We start from the raw sequence: 14,959 nt of genomic DNA, 5'->3' as shown, positions 1-14,959 counted from the left end.
ATGTTCAGATTTCAGTCACTCGATATTTACATTTTTTTCACACCTGTTTTTTTCTGACTATTCCATATGGTAACATCCCATCCCAGAAAAATAGACCCAAGCAAATTAATGAGAAGAAAGTATTGTTCTTCGATTTTTTCAAGAACATGAGTGCATTTAAAATTCATGTTTATTTCTTAACTTGGCTTAACTGTCAGTCCTAAAAAGACCTTTTTTTTTATGAGGTATTGTTCCCACCAGAAATATCCAGGCTGTGACAGTTGTTCATTTTACAGTCTGCAAACATAGGAACCAGTGAAATAGGTAAAGTAGGCTTCACTGGCAGTGAAATTCCATTCACTCACAGTAGCTGAGGCTCTTTGCTGCATTTAGGTGGTGCCTAAAGATTTGATTTCTTATTATTATTCTCCCTGCATTCAAATCTGTTCTAAATACTTTTTCCTACTTAAAGATAAGAACATGCAAAAATATTTGCAATATCAGGATTTGATCTGAATTTTCTCTTGCAAGAAAGGGTATCAGACTTGTACATTTATAATTTTTAAACTACTTATTACCTCAACTTCAAAATAAAAATGAGTAGTTCCCAATCGAAGCTTATGGTAAGCCCCAGCAGATATGTTGCTGTGGGTTCTTTTCAGCTGAGACCTGAACTGAGCTCTTTGCTTGTTTTCTTCCTACTGTGTTTTATATTTAAGTCCACCTCATACTTGGTTTCCCCATGATACTCCTATAGTTTAAATAAAACATACAAACATACGCTCCTCTCAATTCCAACATGCCAGTGAACAGGCCATAGTTTTCATCAAGCGACTATCCCAAACAAACATGCCTAAGAACTAATGAAGACATCATGGCCCAAAATAAAACCAGAAGAATTCAATATGAAAGGGTGACTGCTTTCCATCCTCTGTTAATCAATCCTGACAGCTTCCCCATCGCAAGACTATTGCTTAGGATTCCTTATGTGCTTAAAACCCTGATTAAACACCATTTAGCCTGTTTGCACCATGTTCTTCTCATCAGTTTCTACAAATACGGCACACATGCACTCAGTGGCACTGTCGGTAACAGAAAATCAGTGGAAGCGTTCCAAGTTGTGCAGTTATCCATTGGTAACCTGTTTGGGTCTGGAGAAAGGTGCGTTTGTTCTTTATTTTATTAACACTAGATTGTGTTGCCTTTTTTTTCCCCTATGGAAAACTTGAAGAGGAAAGCCTTTTTTACCTTAATGCATGAGAAAAATTGACTTGCAATTTTTGCATATGACTATCACCCCCAAAACGTGTTTCCTGTACATCTTAATTCTTGTGTGTGCCAGCAAACATTTGGTTTGCATTCCGCTGTCTGCGGCCTTGCCCCCAAACTCCTCCATGCACCAAGGAGCTTCTGAAACACTACTGGTGGAATTGCTTTCTTCAGATTTCCCTTAAGTAACCAAGGCTAAAGCTACATATGAGAATTACTATGGTGCAGAATATTTTGTTATAAATGATGCAGCCTCAAGATGCTAATGAAAGGGCACTGTGGGCCTGTTCCTGGATCCTTCCTTCTCCAGCTGGTTCTTTCTTTCATCATGTAGATTCATTGACTGCAGGTGCAGAGGGAGCTGGAGCTATGGGGCAGGAAGGGACCATACAACCACTTTTCCCCAGGGCTCTCTACCATGAGGAGAGTGGGATTGGGTTCCTCTCTTTATCATATTGCAGGAGCCCAGAGCCAGTAGGCCGTTGTGCAATTAAAATTAATAGCAGCTGTTGATAGTTGCTAGTAGACTAAATTGGTTCTGTGGGGAATAGCCATTAGAGCAGTCATCTCGATGAAGAGCTGATGGTGTCTTACAGGGGCAAGGCGTAGGGGCTTCTAAGGCTTCAACCTGCCTTTGGTCTGTGTCAGTATTAGGTGCTGGGGCAGTGTTTGGCACTCGATGTCATGCCGCCTAGTTCAGACTTTGCTTTTCCTGCATCGATGTCAACCTTACTAAAAATTAACCACCACCAGTTACGGCTCTGCGACTCGTGTTTCCCGGACAGGCTGTTGTTCTTCTCCTGCCTTTGAGCAGCGTCTCCGGCCCGGCCTGCGGCCACCTGCCCCGGCTCTTCCCTGGCCCCCGCCGCCGGGCCGGAGGGGCCGGTGTCCCTGGGTGGCCGCTGGCACGGGCCGGCAGCGGCTACCTTGGCCGTTCGCTAGCCGGGAGGGGTGAGGCTCTGGCAGAAGCTCCAGTTCGGGGAGCCACAGGTAGGCGGCGGCCTCTTTTTCTTTTCCCAGGTTCGTGGAGGCTTTTTTTTTCTTTTTTTTCTTCCCTCCCCTCTCTCCTCCTCTCTTTCCAGCTCTCGCTTTCCGGGTTGGGAGTTTGGTGCCTTCAGAAAAGTGCCTGCAACAGCGCGGGGTTCCCCAGGTGGGGCTGCTCCGGGCTTTTCGCTTCGCTTCCCTACCCGCCCCCCCCCCCCCCCCGCTCTCTCTGGCCGCCTTTCCTCCTTTGTGGCCGCATCCCGGGCGCTTCAGCCCCCCCTCCCACGCTTCCTCCCCCCACCCCAATCTCCACTTCGGGCAGAGCAAGCCGGGCTCTTTCCTCTCTCCCGGCCGCAGGGCAGCGCCGCCGCCGCCTCTCCCGCCCGCCCGCGCCGCTCCCGCCTCCCGGGGCCGCTCCCGCACATGGGCGCCGCGCGGGGCTCCCCCTCCGCCGTGGCGGCGGCGGCTCCCCGCCGGCCCCGGAGCGCGTAGCCCGCCCGCCCCGACTCATTTGTGGTTGTTTTCTCCCTCCTCCCTCTCTCCCTCCCTCCCTCTCTCTCTCTCCCCCCTCTTTCTGAACTTTTGTCAGCGCGGCCGCTGCGCGGATGAAGACGTTTTGCGGCGGGGACGCCTAGCTTCTCCCCGCTCGCCCCCCGCCACCGTGCCCTGCGCTGCTCTCCCCTTCCCCCGGCCGCGATGCCGTTCCCCCTGCGGACCCTGGAGCCGCTGAAGCTGTGCAGGTTGGAGGAGGCCGGCGGGGACGGCGCGGAGCGGGGCGGCCCGGCGCCGGGGGAGCACGGCGGGGCGGCGGAGGGGGGCGGCGGGCGCCGCCGCGGCGCGGTGCCGCTCTTCGGGGCGCTGGAGCAGGTCAGCTCGTACGCGCTGGTGTCGCTGCTGATGCAGCTCTCCGACCTCTCCCGCTGCGCCGGGGACATCTTCGGCGGGATCCTCAGCGAGGCGGACTCCCTCTGCCACCGCAACGCCCGGCTCCAGCGCCGCCTCGCCGCCCTGGAAGCGCTCCTCGCCCGCCTCGACCACCGCAAAGTCAAGATCCGTGAGTGCCACCCTTCCGCGCCGCGACCGGCCCGGGGCGGCGGGGGGGACCGGCCGGGGGGCGCCCACCCGCCTTGCGGCGGGATTCGCTTCAGTTATTTGCTTCTTTGTTCAAGAAGGAAGAAAAGAAAGGGGCTTTAGAGGGAAACTTCGTGTCAGCGTGGGGGACCGGTGGCCGCTGGTGCTGTCTCAGTGCCTCCGGCCGGGCGCGGCGGGGGGGGCTGGCTGCTGGCTGTCAGTGCGGCCGGCGCCCTGAGCCGCGGGGAGGGCTGGGGGGGGGGGGGGCGGCTGGGGTGTTCCTATCGGGTTTGCGCTGGGCTTCGCATCGGCCGGGCTTCTGACAGGTCAGCCCGCATGCCTGAGTAGTTCTGTTGTGTGTGCATGGGAAGACTTCAGTGAATAAGGAACCTGGATGTACTTTGCAGCTGGGTTTGTATCCCTCGGTTTTCCTGAGCTGCTGGTCCCGCGTTTGTCTTTGCAACTTTGTGCAGAGCACAGGCAGCAAGATCCAGCTTCGGCCTCGGCTTCCGAAATAGTGGCAGTACGGGGAGGTTCTGGTTAAGTTGCTTTCTGCGCCTGTGAAGTGGCCCTTGGAAGTTACGGGCTGCACAGCTTCACAGAGCTGTAGGAAAACTTTTCACTGAGCTTGGCCTAACTTTGGAGAAGGGATCCTGTAAAAACTGTCAGCTACGTGGAGTTTCATTTGTGCGTGTCTTAGCTCCCCACGGAGTAAGTGGAAGATGGCTTGCAACATCAGCTTAGCTTTCTCAATGTGCTGGAAACATTCAGGAATCCAGACAACTGTGTTGCAACTTCTGTGGCAGCTGCGTAAGGTACAAGCCCAGCCCAAATAGGATTGCTGCTCAGAGACCACCGATAGTTTCTCTTAAATGGGGGTAGAAAGCCTGCTTTGCATGTGGCATACTTAGGAACAAAATTGATAAAGAAGGCCTTTCACAGATAAGAGTCAACGAATATGAACCCTGTATGGGTAACTTGCCTATTTATTGCAGAATTATTCCTTACGGTATACTTCAATATACAGTCCCTCCAAAGGAGGGACCCATCATCACCCTTGCCAAAAGGCTACTTCTGTGGTTTGTAAGTGTTAGGCTAAAGTTCTGTGAAAACTAGTCTGATTTTCTGGTGTTTTGTAGCTGCCTGACAAAATGAAGGAGCTTTCTGCCAATATAGTTATGTTACTTTGGTGTGGCATGGTGCAGTCAGACTTGAAATGAGAATGTTTTATTACCGGGGGTGCCTGCAGTATGGTGATATTGATGCCCTGATAGGAAGCAGTATTTAGATATCTCTGTTTTAAATAGGGAGCTAATTACTACTGTACACTGATGCAACACATCTAAAGGAAAGGGTGAAATGAGGCTAGTGCTGCACTGTGCAAACCTTGAAATTTTACATGTGTCAGACATTTAGTTATTGTATTCTCTTGTGGTCATTGTTTTGCACAAGTTCTATATTTACTACCTTTTTTTTAATTACAGCTCAGTTCTTTGAACTAAGCCTGTTATTGCTTTTCATTTGATGATCTTTGTTCTTGTCATTGCAATTCCCAAAACTGGACCCAGTTCTTAGTTTGACTATCTCCGTTTGGTTTTAAATTCTTTGGTAAGTGGCGTCTCTGCTGTCAGATTTAATTTTGCTACTGAACAGCTGCATTGCTGCGGCTAATATTTACTTTTCAAGGATCTCATTTATTAAAGTCAATGAGAATTAATGATGATGTCTTTCTAATATATGTTTTTTTGAATTGTATGAAATACAACCTTATTGTAGAGGAAGATTATTTTATTTGCCTGTTGGTCGCAAGGAATTCATGTGTAGGCTGAGCATATTGACGTGAAGTTGCACATAAAGACATGTCAATTCTCTTCTTAGATGTTTTCTACATATTGTAATCTGGCCAAGAAGATCGGGTGGCATGATCAGTTGTAGTTAGCATCATGACTATCTCTACAATGTAAGCCACCAGGGCTTGTCTGCAAGTTTAACCATGTTGCTGGCATTAAAGGGAAATATCTGCAAAACAAAGAGAATGGTTTAATAATGCTGGCTTTGTTTGGGAACAATGACAAGGGGGATTTTTTTCCTTCCCATTTTTGAAGATACAGAAGCTTCATGGAGAAGGCTGTTTGCTGGTGCGGGACTGTAAGAACAACGAGGATTGTAAACAATTTTAATTGCTTTCCCATTTACTAGATTCTTACTGCTAATAAACCGTTTCTTGTGGGGAAGACTACTGTAAACTACTGTATCTCTGGTGGTGCACAAGCAGATGCAGCATGACATTTTATCAGATGACTTAAGTATTTTCCTCTGGCTTTCAGGGTGAGGGGATAGGACATTGTACACCTGCTTTTCAAATCATGGGTAATTTCTACTTGAATAAATGGCTTTTGTTCTCTTTGTGGGGCCCAGACAATAATTTCCGCTTGGAACTGAAGGTCCCAGGGTGACTCTTGTGATCCCAGCATGATCTTATATGGGAAGGACCAGAAGAGGTCTAGCAAACTTCAAATCTGGGTCACAACCACTTCTTGGGAAGTAGCTGCAGACTGGCAGCTGGTATAAGCTATGCCACATACGTCCCTGGTGCTTGGGAAAGTACATGCTTTGAAATTGTGAGGGGTTTTTACTTGTGTACTATCATCATCTTGTTTCAAAGTAAAGTTTCCATGTAGTATCCTTCAGATAACAGGGGTCCATTAGTGTTTGTTCCTCGCTGAGCATGGGTGTGGGGGTGAGGGAGGGAAAGCAGGCAGAACAAAGCTCTTTGTCTTCAGTTAGTCGTTCTTTACAGTCATTGGATTGTGCTTGCTTGACTGGCTGTGCAGTGCCTCCTTGTGTGTCTATGTGTGGGATCCATATGTATATCTAGGAGCATATAGGATAATACGTAATAGGTAAATGTGTCTTGAATGATCTCTGCTGTTTCTCTTCTGTTACATGCTCCGATGTGGCAGAGTGGTTAATGATGTGCCGTATTGCAGTAGGTGCTACGTCTTTGCAGCCCTTACCGGGGTGAAAGTCCCTCATCTATCAAGAGTGGTTGGACTTCTGCTGTGCCCTTCACCTGGGAGGCCTGCTTTCTGAGGGTTTTGTATTGGTGTGCCACATGCACTCGGAGAGTTTAATTTCATGTCTGCTTCAGGATATTGAAGGTAGCTCACTGTTGTATGCGGTCTTGGTGATGTTTGTTTTTTTGGGGGAATGGTTCAGCTCCTCTGGTTTGGTTTAGCTGTCTTAAACTTTCTGCGCAGGAGGGTAGAGAAGCTTCTCTTTATGTCCCCCAACTGAGAAACTTTGGCCTGACTTTATTTCAATACAAGGGTATTTTTTAAGGCCATTTAATGAAATGCTCTCCTGACGTGTATTTGAGCGTTGCATGATGAGCAGGGTGTTGTGCCCTAAGAAGGGACATCAAAATATGATGAGGCATGTCCCTGTGGGGCCGATGACTGGTTTCTAACTCATGGTGGTGGGAGGCACTAATGGCTCAAGGTGGTTTATAAAATTCAAGTGTAGTATGCAGTACTTGTGGCTAGTGCAGTTAAACTAAGGTCACGTCTAGAGAATTAATTAGATTCAGTACTTTTTTTTAACAGTCTTTCATCAGGATTTCATTAAGCTTATGTGCGTTGCTGTTTTGCGTGGTGTTTTGTTCTATGCTTCCAGCTGCCGTAATGTGTTTTACACCGTGGAACTTGCCTAGCGGCTTTTCATCTTCTAGCAGTGTGCATCTGTAGCTGTGACCTAGCATTAGGTGATGTAGTTTTCATCACTTTCAGTTCTGAAACATCAGGGCGGGTGAGGACAAGTGCCTCTTTGAAGTGATTAGAGCTCATCAAAAGGGATATGGTGGCAGCAGAGAAATCTTGCGTGAATTACAAGGCCAGCTCTTGGGAAACGCTGTGAGGGCTTAAACAGTCATTGTTTTTACAGGGCATGAAGAAGGGCTTTTTGGCCATTAATATTTGTCTTCTACCATGTGCAGATACTTATGCAAAAATTAATACTGCTGTTCTTTTCTGTGGATCCTAATGGTTCAACAGGCTGCAAGGCTGCCCCTTCTGTCTTCTATGCTATTTATTTTTAGTCTTTCTGAAGATATGTTTTGAGAGAAATGATGGGAGGTTAACCTAATGACAACTTCTGGTTCAGTTTCTCCAGTAGTAGGATGGGGTTTGGCCAGTTGTACCTCCTATTCTAACAAGAAGAAACTGATCCTGTGGGAGGGAGGAAATGCTACCTCCTAATTACCGTTGTTGTTTAAAACCCGTCAGTGTTTGGTTTTAAAGGCACAGCATAATCATTTGATGTTCATGCAGAACGTGTATACATATGTATATTTTTTTTTTCTCGAGTTAAGCACATGCAAGAGAGCTGGGGGGATGGGGAGTATGGCTTTCTATTTGTCTGCATGATGGAAGGACAATCCAGTTTACACTTCATCTCCTGCTGTTTTGTTTAGTAAGTATTTTCCACTCTTTGTGTGCAAGGCAGCACTGGAGCACATTTCCTGCTTTAGCCGAACAGGAAGCTTTATTCAGCTTATTCCTAGGGAAACCCCTCCTCCATCCCTAGCCACCAAAAGTGAGCATTATTCGAGACAGTATCAGCGGTAGGCAAGAGATAAACAGGCTGGCTGATTTTCTGGGCTTCCGATAGCTTGTGGTGTAAAGAAAGAGTGTACAAGATATCTGTCATCCTGTCATAACAAGAAGCCATCTTTAGAAAAAAGTTCGGGGGGGGGGGAACCCCAGCAAATCCAACCACCTCCCCCCACCCCCAATTAGCAACAAAAAAACTCAAACCCCCAAACCAACCACCACAACCATGGTGTGCTGTTGAGGAAGCTTTGGTGAGAAAGGACTGACTTTCAGGGGAAAAATTCTGTTTTAACAGTATTTGGGAGCTACAGTTCAGCTTCGATACTCTACAGAACGTTCGGGTGACCGTGCTCAATGGCACTCTTCTCCTCTCTGTTGCTGTGTAATAAATTGCTAAGTTCCCCTGGAAAAAAAAAAGAAGAAATTTTCTCTTTTACCCTGTTGTAGTTATTCAGATCGCTGCTCAGAAGCAATATAACTCTTGTTTTATTTAGCTAGTGCAAGACTAATTATCTGTGGAAATTCAACCTGATCCAAAGGAGATTTCATTTGAAATAAGCAGGAAGAAAGTCTGAGTTAGAAAAAGATTTCCCATGGGGATGGTGGGCCAAGTCGCTGTCCTGCTGAGTGGCAAAGCTCCAGCTGAATTCAGTTTGATGAGGGTTTGGCTTGCTGTTTTGAAAACAGTTGACACCCTTTGGCTGAAATTTAGAGCTGCTTTGTACATTGCTCAGAACCTATTATACACCACCTATGAACATTTATTTCCGTAGATCTTATGATTGGCTTGATCATTCGGGAAAGTGGTGTTTAGGAGAGGTAGTTAATGAATTAAACATACTTGTATTTAGTTGTTTTTAATTAGGATCTATTTTGAAGGTTCCTAGATATTTTAGGATACAATAAAATGTCCTCAGAAGTTTCTCCTCCTATTAGTGTTGGCACAGTCTCAGGTTGGTTGAGTGCGAGCTAGTAATCTTGGTCTTGTGGGCTTCTCTCCTAAGCTGCTAATACGAAGTTCCTGCAGAAGAGGCATTTTTTGGGTGAACCTATTAACAAACATAAAACAACACAGTGGAAAGCCACTGAAATTCCTCAAAACCTCTGTCCTGGAATTTAAACCAGCCTCTAACCAGTGGAGAGTCAGATGAGGCTTTCGAGGGGGATGGGGAGCAGATTATCCCACATGTGCTTAGTGATTCCTGCACCTTCCTCCAAAGCGTTTGGTGCCGGCCACCATCAGCCGTGGGATGCTGCGCGTAACGTTGCCAGGGCCGGATTCACGACAGTAATTCCTGGCCTTTTTCCATATTTCTGGGTGAAGGAGGAAGAATTTCCCTTTCCTCCTCATCTCTTCCCCCCGCCCCCCACCCGGCATGTTCAAGTAAATGATAGGATAAATGAGGGAATGTGCTTTGGTTCCTGTTATCAGGAGCGTTAGTGCAGCACAAACAGAAAGGGAGATTGAGAAATAGAAGGAATTAAAAAATGCATATCGGAGGCTTAGCAATTATGCAAAGTCCCAGTTTCTTTTGTAGTCATAAACTAGCTATCACCAGGCGAGATCAAAGCTGTCCACCCTCCCAGTTAACGAGATCAATTAAACATGGTAATTAAATGTTGTTCTCGGCTGTAGGTTGGATAGGAAACCTGCTGGTTGGATGGCAGTCTCCAGAGAGCCTGGATGACATGCCACTTATGAGACGAGAAAAAAATACCTTTCTACCTGTGGGTTAAGCACAGATTAATGTGGGTGGACTTTGCGAGTCGTTTGTATTTATATCGCACCGTGTTTTAGTTGGGCAGGGCTGCTTCTGGCTTCAGGCTGTCATGTGTTTGTTTTTTCTCTTTGTCACTTGTGAATTACGGTGTTTTAAGTTAGGTTGCTTTTATTTATTTATTTATTGGCCTCTTGTCCTTTAATCAGCATTGTGCATATGAGATTCCCTTGCCCTTCGAGAGTTACGAGTAGTTAGAATATGTATGTTTGAGGCCCGGCTGAATGCGGCTGAGCCCGCGTCACCGCGCAGCCTGGAGGCAGGGCAGCAACGCCTGCAGAGAGAGACAGCTGCTTTGCTGCTGCTTTGCCGTAACTCTTCTTGGTAACCTCCCCGTTGCAGCCACTGGTCTACACGCTTTTTAGGTTAAGGCCTGATTTTTACTTCCCCCCCCCCCTCCTCCTTTTCCTCAGTAGTTCAGGCTCCCCAGCCCAGGTGTGCTCTGAGCTGCCCCTCCATCCCCAGTCCGGCCTGCTCTGAGGGGTGGCCCTTTCAGCGGCCGCTCTGCACCTCGCCACCCATGCCGGGCCTGATAAAACTGGCCTTGGGCATCTCCCCTTCCTCGGATACAACGCCCTCGGCGTGCCTGATAGCTGGTAGGATTTGGGAGGAGGGAGGTGAGGGGATGGGAGGCAGAGACAGGAAAGAGGGAAATCTGATGGAGCTTCTGGCTTTCTCATGCCAGCCCCTTCTCACCCCTCCATTTCTCACCCCTCGGTGTTAGCCCCAGCGTAAGGCCTTCCCGGCTATTCCTGACAGTGGATAGCACCGTAGTAACAGTCCTAATCCTACCTGAGTATGTCCCTTTGTTAATTCTTGATGCTTCCCTTCGAGACAGAGATGCCTCTTGCTCTGCTGTAGGAGTGTAAATCCAGAGCGGAGTCATTTACTCCATTACAGTGGTGGAAGCGAGAGCATCCAGGCATTACTTGAAATAAAAAAAAAACCTCAAAGGAGTTAACTGTAATGTGTATTTGTCCTGAGTTCTTGTAACTTTTTAACTTAAAGAACATTTTAATGTTTCAGTAGGTTTAATTGCTGACCTACGTATGAGCAGCAGCTCTACTTTAATCTGAAATTTAACATCTTGACAACCAGTAGATCTGTTAAGTTAGTTGATTGGATATTCAAGCAAATTTTGATTAATCTAAGATTGTAATTTTTTAACTAATTTAGCTCCTACTTTTCAGATATTAGGAGTACAACAGATGCCCCCTGAAGTAAATTTGAACTATGGATGCGCTCTGAAGAATTGAGCCACTTAGTTAATTTTTCTACTGGCAATAAATATTAAGTTGTAATAGAAAAATGGTAAAGTAGATTTTTCAAGCATACTAAGTAATAGTGACAGTGGTGGTTTTTTACTTTATTTTTTGTGGTTGAATGGCCAAGTGGAAAATGAAAACAAGCGACTTCCCCAGAATATTCTAAATGGTAACTTACTGTACTTGAATGCTTTTCTTTCTTCTTGCTCCTCCCGTGTTTTTTTTTTCCTTTTTATGATCAAAATGCTGGCTACAGAAGAGCTCTTATTGGCTTCGAAGTGGTGGGATAAATATTGCTGCTCGCTGGCTTACATTCTTCTGTGCCTGGTTGTTACATTGGTGAGACTTCTCAACAGCATGGGTTTGAGTAAGAAAGCGAGCTTGGTCTTTCTCCTGGCAAATGGACATCTGTCTTTTTTTCTACTTTGGCAAGTTTTGGCTTTTGGCAACAGATGGAATTTGCTTACGGGAAGCTCCGCAGGACCCAAGAGGGGTGTTTTGTGGGTTATCTGTAGTGGCACCTTTTGTTCCTGTTGTATGGGAGGAAAGAGCTCCCAAGCGAGTGGTGTTGGCTTTCGCTTCCCATTCAATACGTAGTTGATGCTAAGTAACTCAATCTGCTTGAGTGGCTTGAAAAACCAAGTGATGTTTGGCTAATGCAGTATCTTTAAATGTTAAAAAGAAAACCTCAAAATGTTGTTAGCCACATTGTCCTTAGAGGCACTTAAAACATTTTGAATTAGAAAAAAAGAAGCCAAATACCAGGAAATGGGAAGAAGCTCGTACAAAACTTATCTAAAACACTCCCTTTTTTGTTAGCTATGGTACTTGATTTTCAATTTAGAAGAAAGATAGCACAAGCAAAGTTTGATTACACAGCAAGATCCACCCCCCAGCCCACTTACTTTGGACACGATGCAAATTAAATGCTTTTTTTCTCAAGTTTTGAATGATCCAAGAAATTCTGGAGATAATCACTGTGTAAGGTTGAGATATATATTAATGTCTATATGAACAATAATTCAGTGAAGTATATACTCATATTCTGCTTTATACTATTTTGTCTTGTAGTATTGGAAAGATAGAGGCCCTGTTATATTATATAATGTATAAATATATTTTATATACAATCTAAAACTATGTATAACATGGATAAAATAAAAAATAACTATATAATTTATATTATAAACAAATATTAAAATAATAAAATAATATATATAAAGAGGCCCTGTTATGTTACATTACAAATAGGAGAAAGAACTTAAATTTGCTCTACATGTGATATGAGGAACAAAGAGAATGAAAATAATGTAGTGTTCATAATACGTGTCGGTGTGTTAGTTTAGATGCAGTTTTCTAGAACTTGTTCATTAAACTATTTCCTTGTTCTGTTAAAGTAAAGGTAGATAGTTACTGTGAGGTTCCTCCTGCTAGACTTTAAAAAATTTTTTATTTTTAATAGCATGTGTATGTGACAGAAGATCAAGTGCATTATGAAGCATAAGCATACATATGACAAAAAGTCAGTTTGCACGGCTGAATGTGTGCCAGAGGGAGTAGGTGCTAGTGGGGGAATAACAGGGTTTTGTACCAGTTGTGTTCAGGAGCTTGATGGCAGCCCGGGTACGGGAAACTGGTATAGCAGCTGATCTCCGCAGGGCCAACACCCTTCCCCGTGTCTCTGGCTGCTGCCCTCGCAGTGGGGAGCGTGTGCTGTCCTGCTGGGCAGGCTGGGACAGCACAAGCCCCGCGGGGAGCGGTCCCATGGAGGTTGGGGGGGCCTGACCCCATCGGACTGCAGCCAGGCTTGTCTCCAGTTGTGCAACATGTGCTGAAATGGCTCTGCCTCCGCAGTTGCTGAAATCCCGGGTGGCATCGTGTAGGGTTTCCCTTGTCCTGGGGAGGCAAGCAGGATCTTAACGAGGGTGTTTTAAATGTAAATAGATTATTATAGTTAATTTTGAATTTATAGTTGCAGTTACAATAAATAATAACTATATTATAAAATCTACGGAATGGTACTCTATAATCATGATCTTTATGTTCAGGAAAGATAGGAAAGCTGGAAGAAAGGAGGTGAAGGCGAGCCAGTTCTCTTGCCCTGCCCTTGTCTTGGTGGTCGGCGGTAGGACAGGGCTGCCCTTCAGCAGCAAGTCCCCTGCACAGGGTGGAGGGAGGCTGTGCTTGTTTCTCTGGAAGGAAGGTGCAATTGCAGCGTTGGCTTACTTGCGATCACAATTTTCCTTAAAACATTAGAAAGCACTTATTTAGCACAGTCACAAGAGAGATTTAACTGTGAGCATAAGGCTCTTTGCCCCAAGAGAGTCTAGTCTTAACACATGCAAGTCAAACTAGAAGATAGCAATTTAGTTAAGTGTGGTTTAAGAAGATCTGTGTTGAAGAACCCGAAGTTTCACAATAGTTATGGGCCTTCTTGAGGTCTAGAGGAAGAGCAGGTAATTAGAAATCCAGAGTGTTTGCCGGAGGCAAAGAATACCACAAAAACAGAGAGCTCTTGGTGTTTCTTAGTTTGTCATGTTACAAAAGCCTCTGTTTGTTTCCTATCTGTTACAGAGGCATTGTGTCTACTCAATGATAACTCAATGGAAGACCAAAACCATCTGCAGTACTTATTATCTTCCCTTGCTCCCACTCATTGCTGAGTTTGGCTCGAATTCTGTAATTTGTGATGTCCCGTCTGAAGAGCGTGGTATGTGACATGGGAGTGCTCTTCAAGGAATGTTGTTTTGACCCTGTTGCTCTAACAGAGCATGTTTTCCTCTCCCACCTCTTTTCCCAATACAAAAAAATGCAGTAGCTTTTTCCTTACAAACCATTTTGTTACTGTTAGTAACCTTGCTGACAAATTGTGAGACGTGCTGCAGCCTGGAAATAGCTACATCTTGTAAATGGTAGGATGAAGAGTAGGTAATTTAACATTGTACATACAGATAATGTGCTGCAGGTTAACACATCAAATATTTAAATGATTTAAATGCATTGTGTAGTGCAACCGGTAGCAAAATGAATTAGGTCACGATAGACAAAAGCTTGTCATAACTTGAGCTCCTGTCAGCTTGGCATGTTTGTGCTTCATTGGTTTTGTTACTAGCTATGTCTATGCACATAGGGTATTTCTTATTTAGGTTATTATTAGTGTCTTATAAAAATAAAATATGAATAAACTTAATCCCGAAAACAAATGAAAGTATGGGAATATTTCTAGTAGAAGTTTGAACTTACCAGGGAGAACCCCAGAATATCTGAGCGTTTAACAGAAATAACAAATGGGAAAAATGACTGACTGATAAAAGGCAGATACCACCAAACAGCAGGCTTCGGTGTGAACACTGAATTGGCTGGGGTCTTTCTCATCACTCCGCCTGAAACTCCTGTGTGATGTCAGTTAACACTAGGGCAGAGTCTCCCCTTACAGCGTGTTATAAAAGATACTTGAACTATGTGCTGTTTGCTGCAGTACCTTTTTGATTTCTCCCCTGCCTTGGTGGCTGTTGTTGAAGCTGTGACTGTGTGAGTTTGAATGGAATTAAGCTTTTCAAGGAGAAGTTATTGAGGCTGCTTGAGCAAAGATTATGTAGTTTGTGGTCATTGAAATCACAATCCCAGATGTGGGATGGCACCTCCAGAGATCACAGAATCATAGAACAGTTTGGGTTGGAGGGGACCTCTAAAGGTCATCTAGCCCAATCCCTGTGCAATGAGCAGGGACATCTTCAACCAGATCATGTTGCTCAGTGCCCTGTCCAACCTGACGTGGAATGTTTCCAGGGATGGGGCACCTACCACCTCTCTGGGCAACCTGTGCCAGTGTTTCACCACTCTCACTGTGAAAAATTTCTTCCTTCTATCTAGTCTAAATCTGCCCTCTTTTACTTTAAAACCATTACCCCTTGTCCTATCGCTACAGGCCCTGCTAAAAAGTCTGTTTCCATCTTTCTTATAGGCCCCCTTTAAGTACTGGAAGGCTGCAGGAAGGTCTCCC

The 14,959-nt window shown here is 45.4% G+C and overlaps 1 protein-coding gene across 1 annotated transcript in view; it reads left to right on the top strand.

The window, feature by feature from the left end:
- Nucleotides 1-1,717: 1,717 nt before the first annotated feature.
- NHSL1 (NHS like 1) overlaps nucleotides 1,718-14,959 on the top strand; it is a gene marked incomplete at its 3' end in the record, with an annotated part of 187,001 nt that continues 173,759 nt past the window's right edge. Inside the window, exon 1 of the mRNA XM_081997888.1 lies at nucleotides 1,718-3,286. Coding sequence (XP_081854014.1) covers nucleotides 2,929-3,286 — 358 coding nt within the window. The 5' untranslated portion in view covers nucleotides 1,718-2,928. The remainder of the gene's footprint in view (nucleotides 3,287-14,959) is intronic.

The sequence above is a fragment of the Phaethon aethereus genome (genome assembly GCF_964289735.1).
Source record: "Phaethon aethereus genome assembly, chromosome: 3".
Taxonomy (NCBI): Eukaryota; Metazoa; Chordata; class Aves; order Phaethontiformes; family Phaethontidae; genus Phaethon; species Phaethon aethereus.
Note: the sequence above shows the minus strand (reverse complement) of the source record. Positions and strands in the feature narration are given on the sequence as shown.